This window comes from Meleagris gallopavo, chromosome 10 (assembly GCF_000146605.3).
Source record: "Meleagris gallopavo isolate NT-WF06-2002-E0010 breed Aviagen turkey brand Nicholas breeding stock chromosome 10, Turkey_5.1, whole genome shotgun sequence".
Taxonomy (NCBI): Eukaryota; Metazoa; Chordata; class Aves; order Galliformes; family Phasianidae; genus Meleagris; species Meleagris gallopavo.
Window position 1 is genome coordinate 3,074,476 of NC_015020.2, and position 20,568 is coordinate 3,095,043.

Below are 20,568 nucleotides of genomic sequence, written 5' to 3' on the forward strand. Positions count from 1 at the left end.
CACACCAAAAACACAGCAAATAAAAACAAGTTTTTTGTCAACTGATTCATGCAGAAGTGTTCAACATTTTATTTCTTCAAGACAGATTCGTAGACATTTAACTTTCTAGTCTTTAAATCAATTAGTTCTGATTATGACAGTACATACTCTGCTCTTGGCTAATAGATATTGAATCAGCAGTTCTCTCACAGGCCTTGCTTTGAACTTCATCTAGATTAACTAACATTTTTTCAGCTTTAGTCCCATCACCATTGTCAACAGGGGAAGTTGTATTGGGTACCTAGAAGAGAAATAGAGAAATTAGACTTCAAAACATACTCTTGAAATGCTTAACATGTTAATTCTTGCTATATGATAGTAGTATTAAAATTCTGGAAGCTTAGATCAGTTAAGTTGATGTAAAACTGTAAAAACTAGAGAACTAGATTCTATTAATATAATGGCAGGCAAAACTAGTTCTTAACACAGTTAGTATTTAGACTACAAACTGCTCAGAAATTTGAAGTGATGAACTAGTTAGAATAAGGAATTGGTATAAACTCTTTAACCCCTAACATGGTACAATGTAATGGAAGGTGGACATTTTGTGGAGCCAGTTGCCCCACACGCTAGTTTATGGATAGAGAACACTCCCATTACTTTAATTCGGTAATATCTTTTTTCTGTGCAAGATCATTAGTTGCCATTGAACACTGGAAGTTAGTGCACAAAAGACACCAAGTCTTGTAAAGCCTACTGCTTGCTGCTACCTTAGATGTTAGATGTGTAAGGGAAGGGGTAAATTGTTGTGGCCTTTCTTGTAACACATTCCTGCGCTCCTAGCTCCAAGAAAAAAGTTAGCTTCCACTCATTGCAGAAAGTGAAGCTATTAAAACCTGGCTAAAGCAACGCTGCTAGCTGTGTTCAAAGCCATGTTGAGAAAGACATTTCATTATCCAAAGATAGAAGAGATCATGCTGCAGCAATGACATCAGTAGCTTCTTTATGCAGAGGCCCTCCTAAGCAGCATGCTCTCCAAGAACATGGAGATGGTGTTTAAGTATTTCACAGAAAGAAAAAGCCTCTAGATTCTTGTTAAGCTTCTGGAGCTTGATATTTCTAGAGAGCAAGTACAGACAGTATCAATTGTTCATCTCTTCTGCACAGCTGTAGGCTTATAGGGTGAACTTTTGACATATATGACTACAAGGACTACCTGAATTTAAACTTCAGCACTGAAAAAAAGAATAAGTGAGTTTTATAGTGCATTATAAAGTTGATACACTTCAGTCAATGCCAAAATCTTCCTTTTTATATTGTGGCCAACGAATTCATGTTCCTATTGAAGGATAAGAATCACATATTAAGTGGGTTTTTGGGTAAATGTTTTATTATTGATCTAAAGTGGCTTTCTTTGCATCAGACTCAAGACTAGAGTGTTACATCAATTTAAAGAAATAGATATGCCTTAAAATAGTTATTTGAAATGAATGTATTGGAGAGATGTATTCACCTCTGGAACAGCCTGTGTACACTGGGTATCAAAAGGCTGATCTGTCCTTGGAGCAGTCTGAGGCATTTGCTTGACTGAAGTATCATGCAAAGCACATACACCTGCAAGCATACCTAAGAAAGAAGAAATGAATGGTTTCCCAGAACCTACACATTGCAGTTCTGTGTCTTACTGTTTAGAGCTGTGGATTTGCCAACTACAAAGGCACACATCTAGCTTCACTATGACAGATAAGCTTACTGTGCAGTGTGAACACCAGTTCTACCACCTTTCTTTCTTCAAGGTTCACTTAAATAGCCATGATTCTTGTTACCTGAGGGAGACTTAGCATTTTGTTCTGCTGATTTAAGAGATCTACTCTGTAAAGACTTAAGCTTCTGTAGCACAATGGGAGACAACAGCTGTGGTTCAGGTGATCCATGGTTTTGCAAGCTACTAGCAACAGATGAGGGCTGTACTTGCAGAACAGCATTGTAGGACATCCTCTGTATGCACGGTGATGTTCTCTGCAAAGAGAAGGCACTAATTAATATGCTCAAAAAAAAAATCTTACTTTAATAACTGTTTGATTCTCTCTCTCTCTCCGTTTACAGCATTTATCAGATGCAGTAGTCCTTTTATAGTGTGGCATTCCTGAGAGTTTAGTTGACAAATCCCGGTGGAGTAAAATGCCCTGCTTTGATCTGATAGATACAGAAGCCCACCAGATCATCACTCTGTGTTTTGTTGTCAACTATTAAGTTTCTTGATGCTCAAGGAAAAAACATTGTAACTGACCAAGCAGAAACTTTGTTCCTGCATCCTGTTTTCTCAATATCTTGTCACTTACTCATTACAGAGGATATTTGTTATTGCAGAGGCTAAGCTTTCCAGGGAAGGAAAAAAGAAAAAAGAAGCTGTTGCATAATTCCTCCCCTCAAATCCTTGACTGTTACTTATCTGCTCCTTCTGCATCTTTTTACATTTGCAAAACCAATTGCTATATCAAGCTAAGCAATTCAAGTGAAACAAGTCTGTTGTAAGGATAAGGCTTTGCTGATCTTGGAAATCTGGTGCCTCTATCTGGGGTACTTTTAAGTAAAATTGTAAAAGGCAAAGATAAAACAGACTGGAATTAACACTTGCTATCTGTATGCATCCTAAAGGCATTAAATCTTTCTAAATGATACCCTGGTTATAGCAAGCATCCAGAAAACAATTTGGATAATCATTCAGTTAATTGAAGCATGTTAAATTGAGGTTATTCATGTAGAGAAAGAAATGAAGTAACAGTGGTCAATTTCATACTTAAGACTAAAGTGGAAAGGTTTTTATGTGGGTGGCAGAGAAGGAAGAAAGCATTCTCTGTCCTCTCCCCACCTTCATCCAACAGAGAACTTCCAGTATTCATAATGGGTAAAAACCTCAGAAGTTTTTACACTCATCTTCCATAAAGAAACAAAATATACCTTTATTAAGTAGATTTTACATTACTGAGTCAGTCCAACAGAGCAAGTAGTATTCAAGCTATGTTCATTATTTCCTGTTTATCTTGTGCACTTCCCAATACTGTCGCATGTACCAATTAACTGCTGAGATGAAAAATCATATCCACAACAGTCAGTTTACCTTAGGTTGTTCCAAAGAAGTTAGGCAGTTTTGCCTCATTCCATTCTGTTCTGAGCATGTTTCTGTAACTGTAAATTCAGCGAGGTGGGCAGAAAGAGAGGAATGGGAAAAAAAGAAATTCATCTGCATATGTAGCATTATTTACACATACAAGTCATAAGATGGGTGTGTACCCAAAGAGCCAAACTTCACATGGAAAGGAATGATCTTATCTTGCATACTTCAGTTTGATGTTTTACAGAACTTCTCCCAGATTTAAAATACACAAATCCCTGCAGGATCAAGATCTTTGTTACCCTCAATGACTCCATTATTTTCTTCTCTGCATTCAAGGGCTAAGTGTGGGATTCATCTAACTTTAGACTGTTGCCTCATACGGATGTCTACCACTCAAATGTAGGGTTGGATCTACTCTGCCCCTGAAGAATAAGAAGTGTTCCACATAGAGAAGCGTAATTCCAGCATCATGATGCTACAGCACCACGCTACACCATGAACAAATGTGAGAAATCTTAAGCACCTCAGCAGAGTTTGGCTCTTCAGCCAGCATTGTTGGCCATTTTGTCCCTAGGCTTAGGATCAAAACCTTACCCACAAGATAAGGCTCCTCTGGTATTGCAGACCAGACAATGAAAATAAGTTCAACTTTCGATAAGTAGTTAAAAAAAAAAAAAAAAAGAGGCAATGCAAAAACCCACAGAAGTAAGCTGTAGCCTGATAGCCAAGTCTCTGTCAGACACACAGACTTCTTACTAACAGATTTTAGTTTCAACAGTTCTTCACTGTTGTTTCATTACTCATTTTTCACTCAATTTTGAGACATTCATTTAATAAGAACTAGAATTGAGTCTTCACCATAGAAGAAGCCTGTATGAATTATTTAAGTCCTTGGTAAGCATTTGGAGCAATAGGTGCAAATTAGGAAGACAGATATTCTGCCCAGACAGAAACAAAAGGAAGCTTTCTGACCCGATTCGGAGTCACTGCTGTCTGAGGAGCTGGAAGCACTGCTAGTGCTGCTGCCTGAGGAGGTGCTGCTGTTGCTGCTTTCACTCAGTCGGCTTGGTCTAATACTGGACTCAGCATTACTTTCAACTGCAGAATAAAAAGGAAGAGTTTGAAACATCCTGCAGTAGTCTCCATCTACAAGCTTAGGATCTTCTTTATAAGGGCTGTTTTCCCATATGACTGCTACTCTTCTACCATTACCCTGTCATCTTTCCAGCAGATTCAAGACCTTTATAGAACAGAGATTTATCAGCAGTGAGCTTGCGTAAATGAAATAGTCAATTAAGAGCTGCAGACACACAACTTACAAGCCTAAACTAGGTTAAGATACGTGTTATTGTAAGACACAATTCAAGCACAGTTGCCACCATAATTTTTCCTGCTCTTAAGTTTGGTTGTGCTTATTAGTGCTGCCAGGCTTGCATACTGAGGCCTTTGCTATAGTCAGTTCTCCTCTTTTCTAAACTATGTGTAATCTAGAATTATCTTTTTCCACTTCTCCGCCATATGACTGTTTTACATCTGCAGGGTTGGCTTAAGCTTACAAGCTTACAGTATTGTTCAGACAAAAAGCTTTTCCAGTGGAAGCTTGGGAAACAAGAAGCAACATGTATACTTATTTCCTTGGACACACACTTGCTAAATGTTGCTTCCTGTTCTCCCTTGTAATGAATCCAAATGCCAATTTAAAATATTTTCTAGCCTGCCTCCTCCATCTTCACCCAACATTACTTTAATAACTAAACACCTTCCTGTAGCTTATATTTCTAGGATATTTTATGTCATTCAACTAGCTTTCTCTATTTAGTGTTGGCTATCAGCTATAGCCTGACAGTTATGGGGCTAGTAAAGTTTGTATCATGTCTTCTATTGCAGAAGTGAAAAATGTTATTTTTATTTTTATTAAAGGATTAAGTAGGAGAAATAACGAAGAGGTTTTATGCAGGACAAGTAACTGCATGTTCCTATGATGTCACAGCAGCAAATGCAATCTTAAAACCTAGCAAAGAGAAGTCTAAGACCTTAAATATTCTGAGGAAAAAGTCTCCATTTACATAACAGTACACAGGCCAAGTTGCCACTTCAAGATTTTTGTTGCAAATAAATGAAATTCACATTACATTTGAAGTTCTCTTTCTTTGGATTTAGCTGACCATTGACATGCAGTAGTCTCTTCTCCAGTTCTTGTTTCCTCTCAGAAAGAAGCTGCTGTTTTGACTTCATTGTTTTTTTGGCTGTGTGTGAGATAGAAGTTAACACTGCAGCAAAACAGAAAATTGATCTGGTAAATTGATCTGTTTGTTCTTTTGAAACATTATTTATTCTACGTACCATGCTGCTTTCTTGGTCTCTTCCTCAAACAGGTTGCCACATATTTCTCTAATTCTCTGAGTGTTGAAGCCTTTAAAGTTTCAAAGTCTATTTCTATCTCATCAGGGCTAGAATTCCTCAGTGATGGTTCTCTTGATTGTATTATATGGACTACTTTCCCAAGCTTATCTCCAGGCAGCTTATTTATGTTCAAACTCAACTGCCTTTTCTCATCATAAGTCATAGGCTTGGCACCATCATCATCTTCTGACTTATGTGCCAACAGGACCTGCCGGATGGTTTTCTTTGATTGACTGCAAAAAGAAATTTACTGCAGTAACTGTAGTTTAAAATAATTTTACACCCACACAAGTCCCCCACACTTACATGTTTGAAGACTGCTTTTTCTTAGAATTCTTGTGTTTTAGATCTTTCTTCTTTTGAATCAGGCTTGCTTTAGCTTTTTCCTTGTTCTTCCCCTTTTCTCTTTTAGCCTTCTCTTTTTCTTTTTCAATCTAGGTAAGGATGCTCTGGTCAAAGCCTGCAACTGCTGGTGAACAGCTTTAAGCTATCAAAAGAAAAATAAAAAGCTGAGAGTCTTAAGTAATTTAATAGGAATGGTGAACTCGTTCTACATATAAAAATCAGATCTCTGGCATAAGAATGGATATTAATGTTTGCTTTCCAAACAAGACTTGTTTTTTAGACATGTTAGTCTATTAAAAAAAATAAACAGACAAGAGGCTTAGAAAATAAAGCTACTTATTTTTATGCAGGCTCGTCTAAGAGTATGCATCTTCCAATAGACTGTAAAAACTAAATAGCAAAACATGAAATCCACGGTAGTACTATCCAGCAGCTTCTCTTCAATTTCAGGCATTTGGGAAGCATGTAAATGCTTTATGTGATTACTGTGTTGAGCTAGCTGGGCTGGGCTTGGGCATCTTCAATCTGCAAACCCAAGGTACTTTATTCCCAGCTAGCTGTTTTGTATCACATGTTGATGTAGCTTTATAGAAAGTTTATTTAAACCTCTCTCTTATAGATTAGAAAGAGGAATTAGACTGAGAATATAGTTTTCAACCACACTGAAATATTTAACTGTGGTGAAGGCTGTCTTGTAGAATTAGTTATCTTCAGGCCAATATTCATGAACTCATTTTTTATGTCCTGCTCTGGCAAAAAATGAACGCTAAGTTGTTCCTTATTTGACTAGCAGAACCAAAGCTTACTCCGTTTCTGGATTATAGATGCAGTAGCAGTTTGACTTGTTATGTTCAGGCAAAAATTAGAACCATCGCACTGTTAGACAGTAAGACACAGCCATGCTATTCATGCTGTTGGCAATAGTTGAAAAACCTTTATTTTATTTTACATTAAGCTTTCTAACATAGAATTTATGACTTGCTTTTATGTGTCTCAAAAGCATATTCCTGACTATGTAAAGGAGCTGACACACCTTGACAGACTGAGCATAAGAGAGCTTTTTAGCTGTATAAAATGAAGCAAATGCCATTTAGAAGCATATGACTTTGTGTGTGGAGTACCTGGATGCTGTCATCCATGGTATCATGGCAACAGTCTTATTTTTGTTCAAAAGACATGTCTCATCTAAAAAAATGCTTGGCAAGAGCACTAGATGATATTTCAATAAAAACAGTTTGTATTCGCTGAGGCACTTGCAGATTGTTAATGTTTGGAAGTACTTCCAAATAGAATCAAGTTTAATTTTTCAAAATCCAAGTGACTATAGAGTCCTGTAAACACTGATTCTTGGTGCTAAGCCTTAGAATAGACAACTGTAAGGGCACTATCAGAGATATTACAATCACAGTGTTGACTCCTAGTAGTTACCTGCTCCTGAAGTTTTGCAAGGTACACTGTTCTCTTCTTTTCAAAGTCTTCAGATGATTTTTCTTCTGAAGAGTCATCACTGCTGCTGTCACTGGAATAAGCTTTTGTAATTTCTCTTGTGTGCTGTGGCAGAAGAACACTTGTAGCTGGTTCATCAGGAATTTTGGCAAAGTGAGTCTCAAAAACATCCTGAAAGATTTTGTTTAGGAACAGGAAATAAACATCTCAGATTTCTCAAAGCACTGTGAAGCTGCTGCTTGTTTTCTAGAACTACACATCGTAGGAACTGATCACAGCAGATGGTACATCAGGGCCTAAATGACCAAGAAAATCCTCAAGTCTTTTTCTATTTCAAATCTGACTTCAATAATAACTCACCTGAAGTTTTTTTGCCATGGCCACCACTTCATGGTCTGGAGAATTATGTTTGTAGCAATTCATGAACATTAATCTAACATCTGTGGCAAATTCTTGTATATCTCTATATTCAAAATTATCCATTTTTTTCTAGAGGGAGAGAAAGTGAATACAAGTTTAGATGTTAACTTTAAAAGTGCCTCCATAGCCTTGGTATAAATTGACTAGCCAACTCAGTCCCAACTCAGTCCTAGACTGATCTGCCTAGTATTTGTAGGCTACTGACCACCAGTGTCCACCTAGAGGAGGGTTCGTTTTCACAGAAAAGGTGAAAGGTATCACAAATATCCAGTGCTTGAGGATTCCAGGCAGTACAGAAAAGTTGAAGGGGTTTGGACAGAAGCAGAAGTAGACAGTATGAAACATTTTGTTTTATATAGCACTAGAACAACATCACACAGACTGAAATATGCTTTATTAGCAACCTGATTAAAAAGGTAATTCTCAGCACTACTGCTATTAGCTTGTTCAAGGTGGATTAGCCAGTATGTACATAGTCACCATGAGCCTCTGAAAAACTTCAGTAAATAGTTGCTTCTTAGTGAGCAGAGCAGCTGTTCTCTCAAACTATTTCTTTCAAATGAAAAGCAGCTTTCATGACTCTTTTTCAGCTAATGCTATTAAAATCCAACCTGATTACACAAGTTATTTAAGCGAAGAAGTTGTCCAATCCCCTCTAAAGCATACTTACTTTAATGGTTCCCAAATCTGCAGGACATTTGGTGATCCCTTTTTTCTCACCAAGCGAAAAGGATACAACATCTGCAGATTTTAAGAAAGGCCATGCATATGCTGAATGCTTCTTTGAGAACATTTCTTTAAGAATTTCATTACAATATTTTAGTTGTTTTGACAACTGAATCTTTTTAAGAACTTTAGGTGATTGCTGAGAATCTGGTAAGCCCTTCTTCAGAATCTTCTTTGGTATCATACATTCATTTTCACCTTTGCATGTTTTAACGGTTTTTCTTTCATTACATGTTGCAGAAGATTCACTGCTTGTTGTGAGTACTGAAGTAGTAGGAGTTGTAGTGTCGGCCTTCCTTTTCACACCTTTTTTTGTCTAGAAAAATGAAATCTTTAAGTTTAAAAGATGTACATCCAGAACCGTGGAAGGTCAGCTATTATACATAATGTCTGACAAACTATAAAAAAAAAAAAGTGTCAAAAATTCTACAAGTATCAAAACCAAAAGAGCATAGTATTTCCACAAGTTTAGACTGAGAATCTGCAAGACATTACAAGCCAACATCAAGCTTACTCTTAAGTTTAAAGGAAAGAATGGGAAGTAGGTTGTGGGTAGCTTTTAGCCAATTAAGAACACTCAAAGAAACCAGTAGGTTATGAAATACTCACGTGACTACTATGGAAAGCAAAAAAGGTTACTGCAGTTTATGTTAAACTGGCAAAATGATTTATGTCCATATTTTTTTTTAAACCCCAAGTGGTATTTAGTCTAGAGGAGATGAACATGCTCTGCCCATTCGTGTTCAGATCTCTAGTAAAGTGTAAATATACACTGTAAGAGAACCTAGTACACGTGCCTTGTTGGAAACGGATAAAGGAAGCTAAGCCAATACAAGCCTGTTCATTTGATCAGAAGTGTCAGACATCCCCATACAATTCATATCGTAGTTAACAAATGCTTTTGTGAGCTACAAACACCTTTCCCAGCTAGTTGGTGTTTCAACTAATATGCTCTTTTGGGAACTCAAGCACTTTAATTGAAAACATGAGAAGTTTTTGAATAGAACTTAGAAAAAGCTTATTTCAATACTAAAACCTTTATCTGGATCACAAGGAAAGAATTCCTACATCAAGGTGAAACTTGCAAAAGTATGGAAATACACTTCAAGAATGAGCTTCTTAGTTTACTTGGAGGAAAAACAGTCTTCAATTCATATTTATAAAAAATGAAAATCTACTAAGCAGTCATCCCAATTTCTGCATGCTTTCTAGAAATAGTAGTAGCCCAGTTAATTAACAGAGAATATCTGTTAATTAATAGAGAATATCTAGAATTAGATCTCTTATTATCCTCTGTCACAATAGAAGTTTTGAAGAGATCTTGCAATAAACATGACTTTTATGGTCTTGCTGTTCATGCCTGGAGCAGTAATTTCAATACCTTTCATTCTGAAAGTTATTTGAGGTAACTTACTTTTGTTATAGGAATGGCAGCTGGCATTAAAGCAGTCAGCTGAGCTGCAGACAAAGGAGGTAGTGTAGCCTTCTGTAGCTCTTCAGTTATTGCTGTAGGCTGCTCACCACTTTCAGCTTGTTTCTGCCTTGTCCTCTGTTTAGATGAAGTCCCACTATTTGGCTGCTGAGGTTCTGGTTATTTTTAAAAAGTTTTAAGTTATGTCTTAAATAGTGCAGTTGATCATATTGGACAGTTTTAAATAATACATCTTCCACACACAAACTATATAAGCAACAAATACAAAGCTTTGATATATATAAAGCAATGTTTTTTATCCTCTATTCAACTCCTTTAGTATCTCAGCTAGAGTACTGTGTCAAGTTATGGATAGTTGGTATCAAGGAAAATGTGGATTAACCTCAGAGAGGTGATTTAATAGACAACATGCTAAGCCTCCTATATTGTAAGAAAAGAGAAGTACTTGCAGAGAAAATACTAAATCATTCTGTATACACAGGAAAATACAGTCCTTAAAAGATTTCAAAATTCATACAAGTTGCACATTTGTGTACATAAAGGATATGAGTGGTCTTAAACAGCTTCAGTATGAGCAAGACTGAATTATGAGTGCATAATTGTAATAATTTAAGAACCAGCTCAGTTTCCAATGCATTTCTCAAACTTTCAGGGAATTGCTTATACCTGTTCAACAAACACAATCTTCCTAGTAAGGCACAACATCTTTTCATTAGAGCTAACATAAACCCAGCAACTGACATCAGTTCCAGGTCCACTTAGGAGACTACCTTGAAGGCCTCCAAATTCATCCACTGGGATGCATGTACAATTCAAGATACTAAATAGTCCACTTCTATTAATAAATATATTTGTCTGGCAATGTTGAAAGAAGCATTTTGTTGAAGTGAAACATTTTTCAAGGTAATGAAGCAGGTTACAAGAGCAATTAAGACAACACAGGAAGTCAAAGATGAGTAATGAGTTGAAGCTAATCTCCTGGACCATTTTAATTAGGCTTCCCAATGTAATTTGTAGTACCTACTATGTAATTTCCTCATTAGTTTGAGATGTCTTGTCCACAAGAAAGATGATTCAGTCAAGAGCACTGTTTCACATATAAAACTATGCTATTGCACTACTGATGATGTTGTCAGTTCTCATATTCTGGTGAGTTTTTTTTCCTTGTCTTAAATACATTTCATTAGTAGAAAGCTCCTTTACAACATTACAGCTACACTGAATCTGCCAAAGCTTTGCAGTAGTGTGACTGGTCCAGTATATTCTGGGAAAGATGGAGAGCATCCTGACTACTCCTGGGCTGAGTTGTAACAAGTTACAGAGGACTCTCTGTTCCCAGCTTTTATTTAATGTTAACAATTCAGCACAAAGCCATTACCTTCTGACAGCTTTTCTTTTCTTTTTCCTTTGTCAGGAATCAGTATTTCTTCTGGTGGCATTTGTGCTATTTTCTGCATGAACACTTTTTCTAGTTCTTGGGCCATAAACACAATGTCATCACCTGGCTGCAAAATATAGTTGATAGCATTCAGAGAACAGGAGAAGAAGCTGCAGTAATAACGTGCTACTTTTTCAACTAACCGTAGTCTATATTGAACAGATAATAACAAGTTACCTGTATCAGAGAGACACTAGTCATCCCTATTCCCTATCTAATATCCCCTTTCCCCCACCCTGCCCTGTCCTATTTGCTCGTACAATCACATGCTTCCCATAGCAAAGGGAAAAGGGAGCAGGGCTGCAATTCCTTCATTCATTCCTATGGTCTGAAGAAAGCTCAAAGATACTAATAAGCACAGCCAAAGCTCAAGGAGATACTCACACTTCAGCTTAAGTTATTTTGTCTTAAGCTTAATGAAGGAGAGAAGTATGCCTCAGAGTAACTAACCTTGGACTTGTCTGGCTGTTACACTGTGCTGTACGCTGTGCAAAATAAACCTTGAAGTTTCGCCAGCAGAACCCAAATGTTATGACAACTATGCATTCAGATGTTAGCAGCAAATTAAGCCTCACCTCTGTCTTCAGTTAAATCTAGCAGCAAAGCCCTCTCCCATTTCAAACAGAACTAGCTTCAAGAAATGTTGAAAACACTGACAAGTTCTACAGGTAGTTAGAAGTATCCACTAGTTTAGACTTGTTGGCATTCATTACAATTGATTACTAATAAGAGGTGTTTGTTTCATTTACCTTGTTATATATGTAGCAGTTCAGGAACATAGTTTTGAAGTCGTCAATGCATTCTGCAGCTTTTGTGTAGTAATTATGTTCCAGACGCTTTTTAATTGTGCTCAGGTCCATAGGTTTCTTTATAATACTGTAGTAATCCTGTGTTTTTCAAAGAATCACAACAAATCTCTTGAATATTAGGACATGATGATTCTCACACAATTACAAAAATTAGATTGCAAGAGAAAAAAACTGCATTATGTTTCATGGCACATTATGTACAATTAGTCTCAGACATGAGAGAACTAAAAATACCTAAGTTGGAAAATAAAGAATTGAAGAAACCAGACCATAATGTTAACACCTTTCTACTCATTTGCCAAAAGCAGTACCTTCCAGGTAATTTGAAATACTTGGAATGCTGTGTCAATTACTGATGTTTTCATTTGACTGAAAAAGCTGGGGTGATCCAGAATTGGAGTATAAAGATATCTAAATTAAAACTACTTGTCACAAGACCTTGTGTTCAGTCCAGGAATGTGTTAATGATTTTATACATGGCAAAAATCAGAGTGCAATACATCAAATTGGATCCAGATTTGCCTATTTATTTTAGGATCAGATCTGCTTTTTCATCACAAAGTATTTAGAAAGAGGTTAGCAACTTACCATTTAAAAAAATAGTCAAAAGGAAAAGAAAAAACACTATACCCAGTATTAAGAAACACAGTTCAATTAGTGGGGAATTAGAAGAAAGACAACACAGATTACCAACATCAGGAAGCTCTATAAGGCCCATGTAGGCGTTTTTATTCCTTGAAGAAATATTGATTTGCAACAGTCTCAGAAAGGAAAGTGAACAAAGATGCAGCACTTAGTATTAATCAGCAAGAGAAAGCATAATTTTCTTGTACTTGGAAATGATTAAAGCAGTTCTCATACTAAAGTAGATTTCTAATATTAATTCACAAATACTGCAATATTTCATGGGATAATACTCTATTTCTGAAACAGTCCTTACAGGAAGATTCAGTGCTGCTGCATCTACAGGTTGATGAAATGGCCAGGAAAAGTTGTGTCGCCACATGGCTCTCATGACCACTCTCTGTAAGTACTGAAGTTGGTTTGTTTGACACCCATTATTTTTGCTGTTTATGTATTCTGGTGGAGGAGGGTTAGTAATAAGAGAATGACGCTGGCTTGGAAGAGGCATCTTCAGCAAGAACATACATCCACTTGTTCCAAGATCTTCATTACACATCTAACCTGAAAGGAGGAAAACTGCTATTCAGTAAAGACATCTAGATCCACTGCTGTTGATGTATTCATATTCTGTTTGTGAAGCGTCAGTGATATAGTTACAGACATACAGTTATGATTTAACAGAAATATACTTGTTTTACAGCATCCAGTTGGATGCATTGAATTACCATGTTCAGTTCTTTAAGTTATAAATAGTTACATTTGAAAAGGATTAAAAAAGGCTTGCTGAGTTCTGCAAGATTTTCTTGGGAATAAGCTTCCTCAGGGTTCATCGATCAAAGTCTGGAAAGACATTCTCTACATCCTCACCTCAACAGATGGGGTCTTACAGAAAATGTTGACCTAAGAATCAGCTTTACAGAGTACGCAAGTCTAATCTAGCACAAAGTAACACATATGCATTACCTTCTTCATGCATCTCCGCATGAAAACGATAGAGAAGTTAAGAAGCCAGCACTTGCCTATAGTCTTCCTATCAGTCATACATTTTCCTAAAATACTGGAATTCTTCTCTGGAAGCAGTACACTGGCTGGAGCGCTTAAATAGTCGTTCCTATGGCAGATCTCTGCATTGTGCCCACCTAAATCTGTTCTGAATAAGGTGTCTTGAGATGATGTCTGAGCTACTGTAGTATTACTTCCTAATATTAGTTTGGAAACAACCCTGGAGGTGCTGATGCACATATTAATGCACTGCAGGAATATTGTCTCTGGAACACAACACTGAACAAGGGCAAGCATTTGCAGAATTGTATGGGTTGTGGGGATGTGTAAGACAAGATCATTTATGAATCAAATTTCCAACTGTTACTTCCCTCCTGTCCCTCTCTCCACATTGATATATACTTTGTGTTTCTGGCTGTTGCTCTGAGGCTGTTCAGACAGCCTCGTAACATGCCAAATGCAAACAAAATTGAAACCTTGTGAATGAATAGTTCATTATAATTGAATGGTGTTTCCCTAAAGTGATCACTTTTTATTCTCCCAATGAATATTTAAAGTACCACTTCATGGTGTGAATACTGCAACAGCACACATAACCACACAAGTATCAAATACTTCAGAAACACTGGGAAACAGCAAAGGGGACTGAAGCTTCCCACACACAGAAGATGATTATGGAAGTCAACTCTTGATTACAGCAAGACAGAAAAACTGAAAATGATGACTGTTTTAGGTCAAATTCAGCTCTCAGATACCACTATTAATTTGGAATAACTCTACTACCTCAAAAGAGGTAGTATAGAATAGAATAGAATATTTCAGTTGGAAGTAACATACAGACATCATAAAATCCAACTGCCTAAGCACTTCATGCCTAACTAAAACTTAAAGCATCTTATTGAGGGCATTTTCCATATGCCTTTTGAACACTGACAGGCTTGTGGCAAAACCACCTCTCTGGGAAGCCTGTACCTATGTTTGACCATCCCTATAGTAAAGCAATTTTTCCTAATGTCCAGTCCCCTGGTGCAGCGTTTTGCCATTCCTTCGCATTCTATCAGGGAGCAGAGCCTGACCCTTCCTGCTCTATTTCCCCTGCTCAGAAAGCCGCAGAGAGCCATGAGGTCACCTCTCAGAATTCTCTTCTCCTAATTAGACAACCCAAATGTCCTCAGCTTTTCCTCACAGTATATGCCGTCCAACCCTTTTTTCAGCTTTGTTACCATCCCCTGCACATGTTCAAGTACCTTAATACCCGCTTTATATTACAGAGTCCAGAAATGCACACAACACAGAAGGTGAGGATACACCAAAGATTATCCCCCTATGCTGTTTGTTTAACTCATTGAATCATTTTCATAGTTATGTATAAAGCTACATTAGTATGAGTTGCTATGCCAGAATACTCACATGTTGTGGTTTAATTCTGGCAGACAGCTAGATATCGCACAGCTGCTTGCTCACTTTTCCCAGACGGGATGGAGGAGAGAATCAGAAAGGTAAAAGTGTGAGAACTCGTTGGTTGAGGTAAAGACAGTTCACGAAGCAAAGCAAAAGCTGCACACACAAGCAAAGGAAAACAAGGAATTCACTTGCTACTTCCCATCAGCAGGCAGTGTTCAGATACTTCCAGGAAAGCAGGGCTCATCACATGTAACAGTGTCTCGGGAATACAAACGCCGTCACTCCGCATGTCCCCCTCCTTCTTCTTTCACTTCAGCTTTTATTGCTGAGCACAGCATCATATCGTATCCCTTTGGCCAGTCTGGGGCAGTTGTCCTGGTCCTGTCCCCTCCCAGTAATTTTTTCGCTCCCAGCTCCTCGCTGGCAGGGTAGCGTGAGAAGCTGAAAAGTCCTTGGCTTAATGTAAGCACTGCTCTACAACAACTAAAAACATTGGTGTGTTATCACCATTATTCTCATCAAAATCCAAAACATGGCATTGTATGAGCCTTTACAAAGAAAATTAAGTCCATCCCAGCCGAAAACATGACACTGGGAAAGTTGTACACGCAAGGCTATACCAAGTACAGAAAACTTGTTAAGAAGAATTCATCCATCCTCAAAATCAGTCTTGTTGCCATTTATTGTTTCTTTCACCATTTAGAGTGGTGTTACTTGCTACAGACATTTCACACTTCATTAACTCAGCCTTCAGCGAATGTCTAACCAAGGCACTACTGCAAAATGATCTTGGTTTGGACCATATGACATGCTATGAGATGATGGAGCTGGCAAACATATATTTCTCTGAAAATTAATTTCCAAACTCTATTATTATGTCTGAGTAAATTATTTCTGACAGACAACCAGTGAGATACTCCTTTTTCTTCTGCTGCTGCTTTCATGGTCTCTGTTTATCTGCAGGTTGCTAATCTTTTTTGCCTTGAGATGTTTTCTAATACTTCATCTTACCCAAAACAATTGTCCAACTGGCTGCCTTGCTTCCTGCCTGGCCTCAGTGTTTGTTGGGCTGGTAAGGAACGTCTGCTTACCCCTTATCTTCCAAGTTCTTCCTTTGCTCTTACTCCCCTCTCTGATTACAATTCCTCTTCACAGTCATTTCTGTCTGATCAGGCGTTCACTTCCAATGGCCGGCTTGCTTCTCTTCTTCGAGCAGTGCTGGAAATCTGCACTGAGACTGTATCTTGTATCTTGTACTTGAAAGGGAGGGTATCCTGTGAAAACGTTAGTTCCTCTTTAAACTGCACAAGAAAATAAACCCTCAGGTAGCAGAAGGCTGTTGTGCATTCTTCCCTGAATAAGACTTTAACACATAATTCTGTACAAGTACACAACAGTTCTTTTTCTCATCCCATGGCCTTTAGGTATTCTGAGAGAATGGAAATATAATGCAAACTCTAGAAATTCCACTGACTTTGAAAAGGGAGCTCTTCTAATATGCAAAACTGTTAGATCTGACTTTTCAGCATCCTTTTCAGAGCTAGTGATTTAAATGGATTGCCGAGGGAAAAGGATTGGGTTGTTCAGTATAGTCTTGCATTCCCCAGGATAATGATGCTCGATATTAGTGCTAAATTTATGTAAGTTTGTGGCTACTAGAACCAATTGGGGTGCAAAGAACAGGAGAAACAAAACAGCATATTGAGTCTGAATTTCTTTTTTCCTTTTTCCTTTGAATATGTTAGAAAGGGACCTATTTCTTTTCTACTAAGTTTTCTAATATTTGCCTAAAGCAACAGCACGAGATAAAATTCCGAGTGTTTGGTCATAAATTAGGGATCTAATTTGTTATTTAAAATGTTACATGTGGCACTGTTGCCATCATATGGTTCCCTCCAAAGAATCTGAGTACCACTTTCATGTGTATCAAAAGGGTTGAATGTTCCCCACTCTTCCAGTCTCTTCATTATACTATGGAGAAATTGAGGTTGGAAAAGACGCATCTGCAGCTTCATCTGCATACTGAATTAAGAAGATTTTGTTGAAGGAGTGTTCTTGTACTGGTACAAGTCCCAGAGAGAACAATCTTTTTCTAGATTTAGTAATGGTTTATTTCAGCATGAGTTGAATTTTAAACCCACTTCAGTTGTGTCTTTATGCAAACTGGGCTGACACTATGTTGCAGCTGGCTAGGAGGATGTGCGTGTTATTAATTACTGTGCCTCAGCTGAGACCTAAGATCTTTTTAAACTGCTCTAACACGATTGCAGGCTATTATGTGTTTATACCCCCTTGTGATCTAAGCTAATCCAAAGCAAATCTGTTTAAAATGACTTTCAACAGTCTTCGACATTAATAAAATTCTAAGTTATGCCTGAAATACAAAACTTGAAGAGTTACGCCCCCAGCCATATGCTTGGCCTGATCTGACTATACTTGGAGCAAAACTGCATAAAATACATACTTTTTGGATCTCTTATTCTTTTCAAACCCAGAGCGTTTCACCAAGTACCACTTGGAGATCCTTCCTGAAATGGCTTGCTGTGCATTTCCCTATTCCTGCACTGTTGCAACATTCTACCAGTAGGTGTCAGCTCAGAACTGGAGAAAGGTTTTTCCATTTGTTTCAAGATAATTGAAATCAGTGGTTCACTGGCTTGAGCCTTGGCTTTTTGTATCACATTGTTGGTTTGACGTGCAAACAGGGACGTGATGTCCCTACTCATAAATTCAATATATGATGAGGTGACATTTGAATACTTTGTGATATTTATAACAAGGGAGAGAATTCAGATAATGTGAGATGGAGAAAAAAGAAAACCAGTTTTTCTACATGACAATAAACTTCAAGGAGAGATTTCAAAATGGTGTTCAAGTGCCAAGTCATCACAGATGCAGTTAGTAAGCCAGGGCACAGAAGCCACTGTGGTGCAGAAGAGCAGAAACAATTTGTAGCAGCCTCTCTGAAACAGAATTACTGTAGCATAAGGAGTAGTTTCTGCACAAGTAAACTAGTCACCTATGTGAGAGAATGTGAAAGGAGGAAATGCTTGTTGTGTACAGCTCTATTGTTTGTTTTTTTTTTTTTTTTTTATCCTTAGAATTATAAAGCTATTTACAGCTTATATATGTTTCATTGTCTGAGAGGGAAAAATTTGGCCATCTGTCTTTGGAGTAGTATGGCACATGCATCTATAAGTTGGTACAGGGAGTGTATTTCTCTGCAACAATGTGCAGACAGGTGGCATAGTGCTGTCTCTGTTTGCTTTAGAGCGATGAGGAAACTCATGTAGCACTATGTTTTTAGGAGATCAAGTGCCTATTTGCTGAAAAATGGACACTTTTAAAGAATTCCATTTGAATACCAGCATAATCAGGATCACCAGTTAGACTGGGGCTTGACAAATCACTGCGCCTGTAGGCAGGAATATTTTCATACAGCATATTGCAAGGAGTCACTTTTTTAAGAGCAGAGACGAGCAACCAAATGCCTTCGTTACTGGGGTGGGTATGAGAAGTAAGAGATGCCTGGTGTTACTAGAGTATGCAGGGTGAGAATTTCTGAGAGAGGCTGTCATGGTTTTAGCAACTTTAATCAATTTTTAATTAGATTTTCCTATTTGGACATCAGTTAATTTGTCACAGCCTTTATGGGATTATAGATTTAAGTGAGATTTTTGTATGTTAAGTGACTATATGTCTTACAGGCTTAATATGGTTTTAGGTTTTGTGTGATTGCAATATTTAACAGGTTTAATAAACCTTAGTGATCTGTTCATTGGCTCTTTGTATGTGTGGAACTCTTGTAGCAACGTATTTTAAAAACAAACCAAATTGTTAACCAACCAATAAAGGCCAAACTCCTTTAAAGTCACTAGCTGCGTGTTCGTATACTTACACAGTAAATTAAAACAATCTGTATGTTCATGTGCTCAAAATATCTAACATTATTATAATGCTTGGATGAAAGGGCTTGGATCCAAGTGTCCGGATCCTGGTGCTGATGCTGAAGCTGGGAAGAAGCTGCCTCTCAAACTGCAAATGCAAGCACTTGGCACTGGACTGCACAGTGATCTCATGAGCATGAACTCCTTTTTCCAGGCCTCCATTCTGCAAGGACTCTGCCCTGCATTTTCAGCTTGTGCCATGCCACATTCTGCATCCACTTCGGTACAAAACTTGTGCAAGGCCTGCTTCTCCTTCCTCCTCTCTCTGTGCATTCCAACAGCAGCTCTTGCTAGCAGTGTCTATAGGCACGTTATGTTAACAGCAGTTTAAGAGAGTTAAAATTTAGCCCAGGAGAGCCTGCTAGCAGTGCTGGTTCATAGAATCATGGAATCTAACTGGTTCTAACTATGCTTCTGTTAGAGGAAGTCTGGACAATGTAACCTTTTCTAAAATACCATAATGGAAAAAAGAATGAATAGTTGAGGCCTTAGGGAATATTCCACATCCCTCTGCCAAGGAGCCTGTGAAGTGAGCAGTGCATCTGCAAATGGAGAGTCTTCATAAGTGACTGGTACACTTTTTCTGAGTTGGCACTGTCCAGAAATCTCAGGCTGTTAACATTCTTCCTTTCATAGAGTACTTATTAGAGGAGAAATGATAACACAGTGCTTCTCTGGGATCAGATGCTTGCTGGTAGAACAATTGCTTGTTCTCCTTCACTGTCATAGCTCAGCTCTGCAAATAAATGAGGATGGATAAGCAGTGTAGACATACAGCTGTATTCAGCCCTGCAATCTGTGCTGTTAAGAGAACTCCTCAGCCGATCGGAAATGTTTATTGCTATAACAGTGCGGTGAAATGTGACTCTAGCATTGGGTGAGGTGCTGTGGTAACTAAAATTGTTCATAGTGAGCAGATAAGGTACCTCGTGCTTTCAGCAGGAGCCCTGTCACTGCCTCTCATGTGTCCAAATTTCCATGGTCCTCAACAGTGTCTGGAGCTGAGGCAGCGGCAGCTCTGAAGGTGGTGATGGGGATCAGAGTACTTGGGTTGGGACTGCAGCCTGTTGTTAGTTCTGATCCAGCTTTAAGAGAGAGAATTCCTGTGGCAAGGAAGGGCAAGGAGTGTGTGGAGAGGTGTATTTCTAATGGTAAGAGGGGAAGATGTGGCTAGACCCTGGACTTTGGCATTCTTGGATGTTATGAGCAGAGAGAAGGGAGGAGGGCTTTGATACAACTGATGCTAAAGTAAATGTTTGCTCAGTAACGTGATAGAACACTTAGAGAAATGTGGGCAGACTACTCCAGAGAGCGTGTGCAGTGGCTTTTGTATCATTCTCCAAATCCTGCATGATCCTCCAGCATGGAAGTACACTGTGCATGTCTTATTTTCTTCATGGGTGGTCAAGATATGTTAATGTAATCTTTTAAAACAAAAAATAAAATGTTGGGGCTTTGTGAGGGAGAAAAAAGCT

General features: G+C 38.1%; 1 protein-coding gene across 1 annotated transcript; it reads right to left on the reverse strand.

Annotated features, from left to right (window-relative positions):
- Positions 1-28: 28 nt before the first annotated feature.
- Positions 29-15,608, reverse strand: LOC100542906 (bromodomain-containing protein 3-like). Its single transcript, XM_010715565.3, is given in 17 exon segments — positions 29-280; positions 1,493-1,605; positions 1,806-1,998; positions 3,101-3,168; positions 4,070-4,195; positions 5,230-5,343; positions 5,441-5,733; positions 5,807-5,933; positions 5,936-5,987; positions 7,274-7,462; positions 7,652-7,780; positions 8,382-8,753; positions 9,852-10,024; positions 11,248-11,374; positions 12,057-12,194; positions 13,057-13,301; positions 15,153-15,608. Coding segments are annotated over 16 exon segments (2,613 nt in total). The 5' UTR covers positions 13,297-13,301; positions 15,153-15,608; the 3' UTR covers positions 29-121.
- Between the last annotated feature and the right edge of the window lie 4,960 nt (positions 15,609-20,568).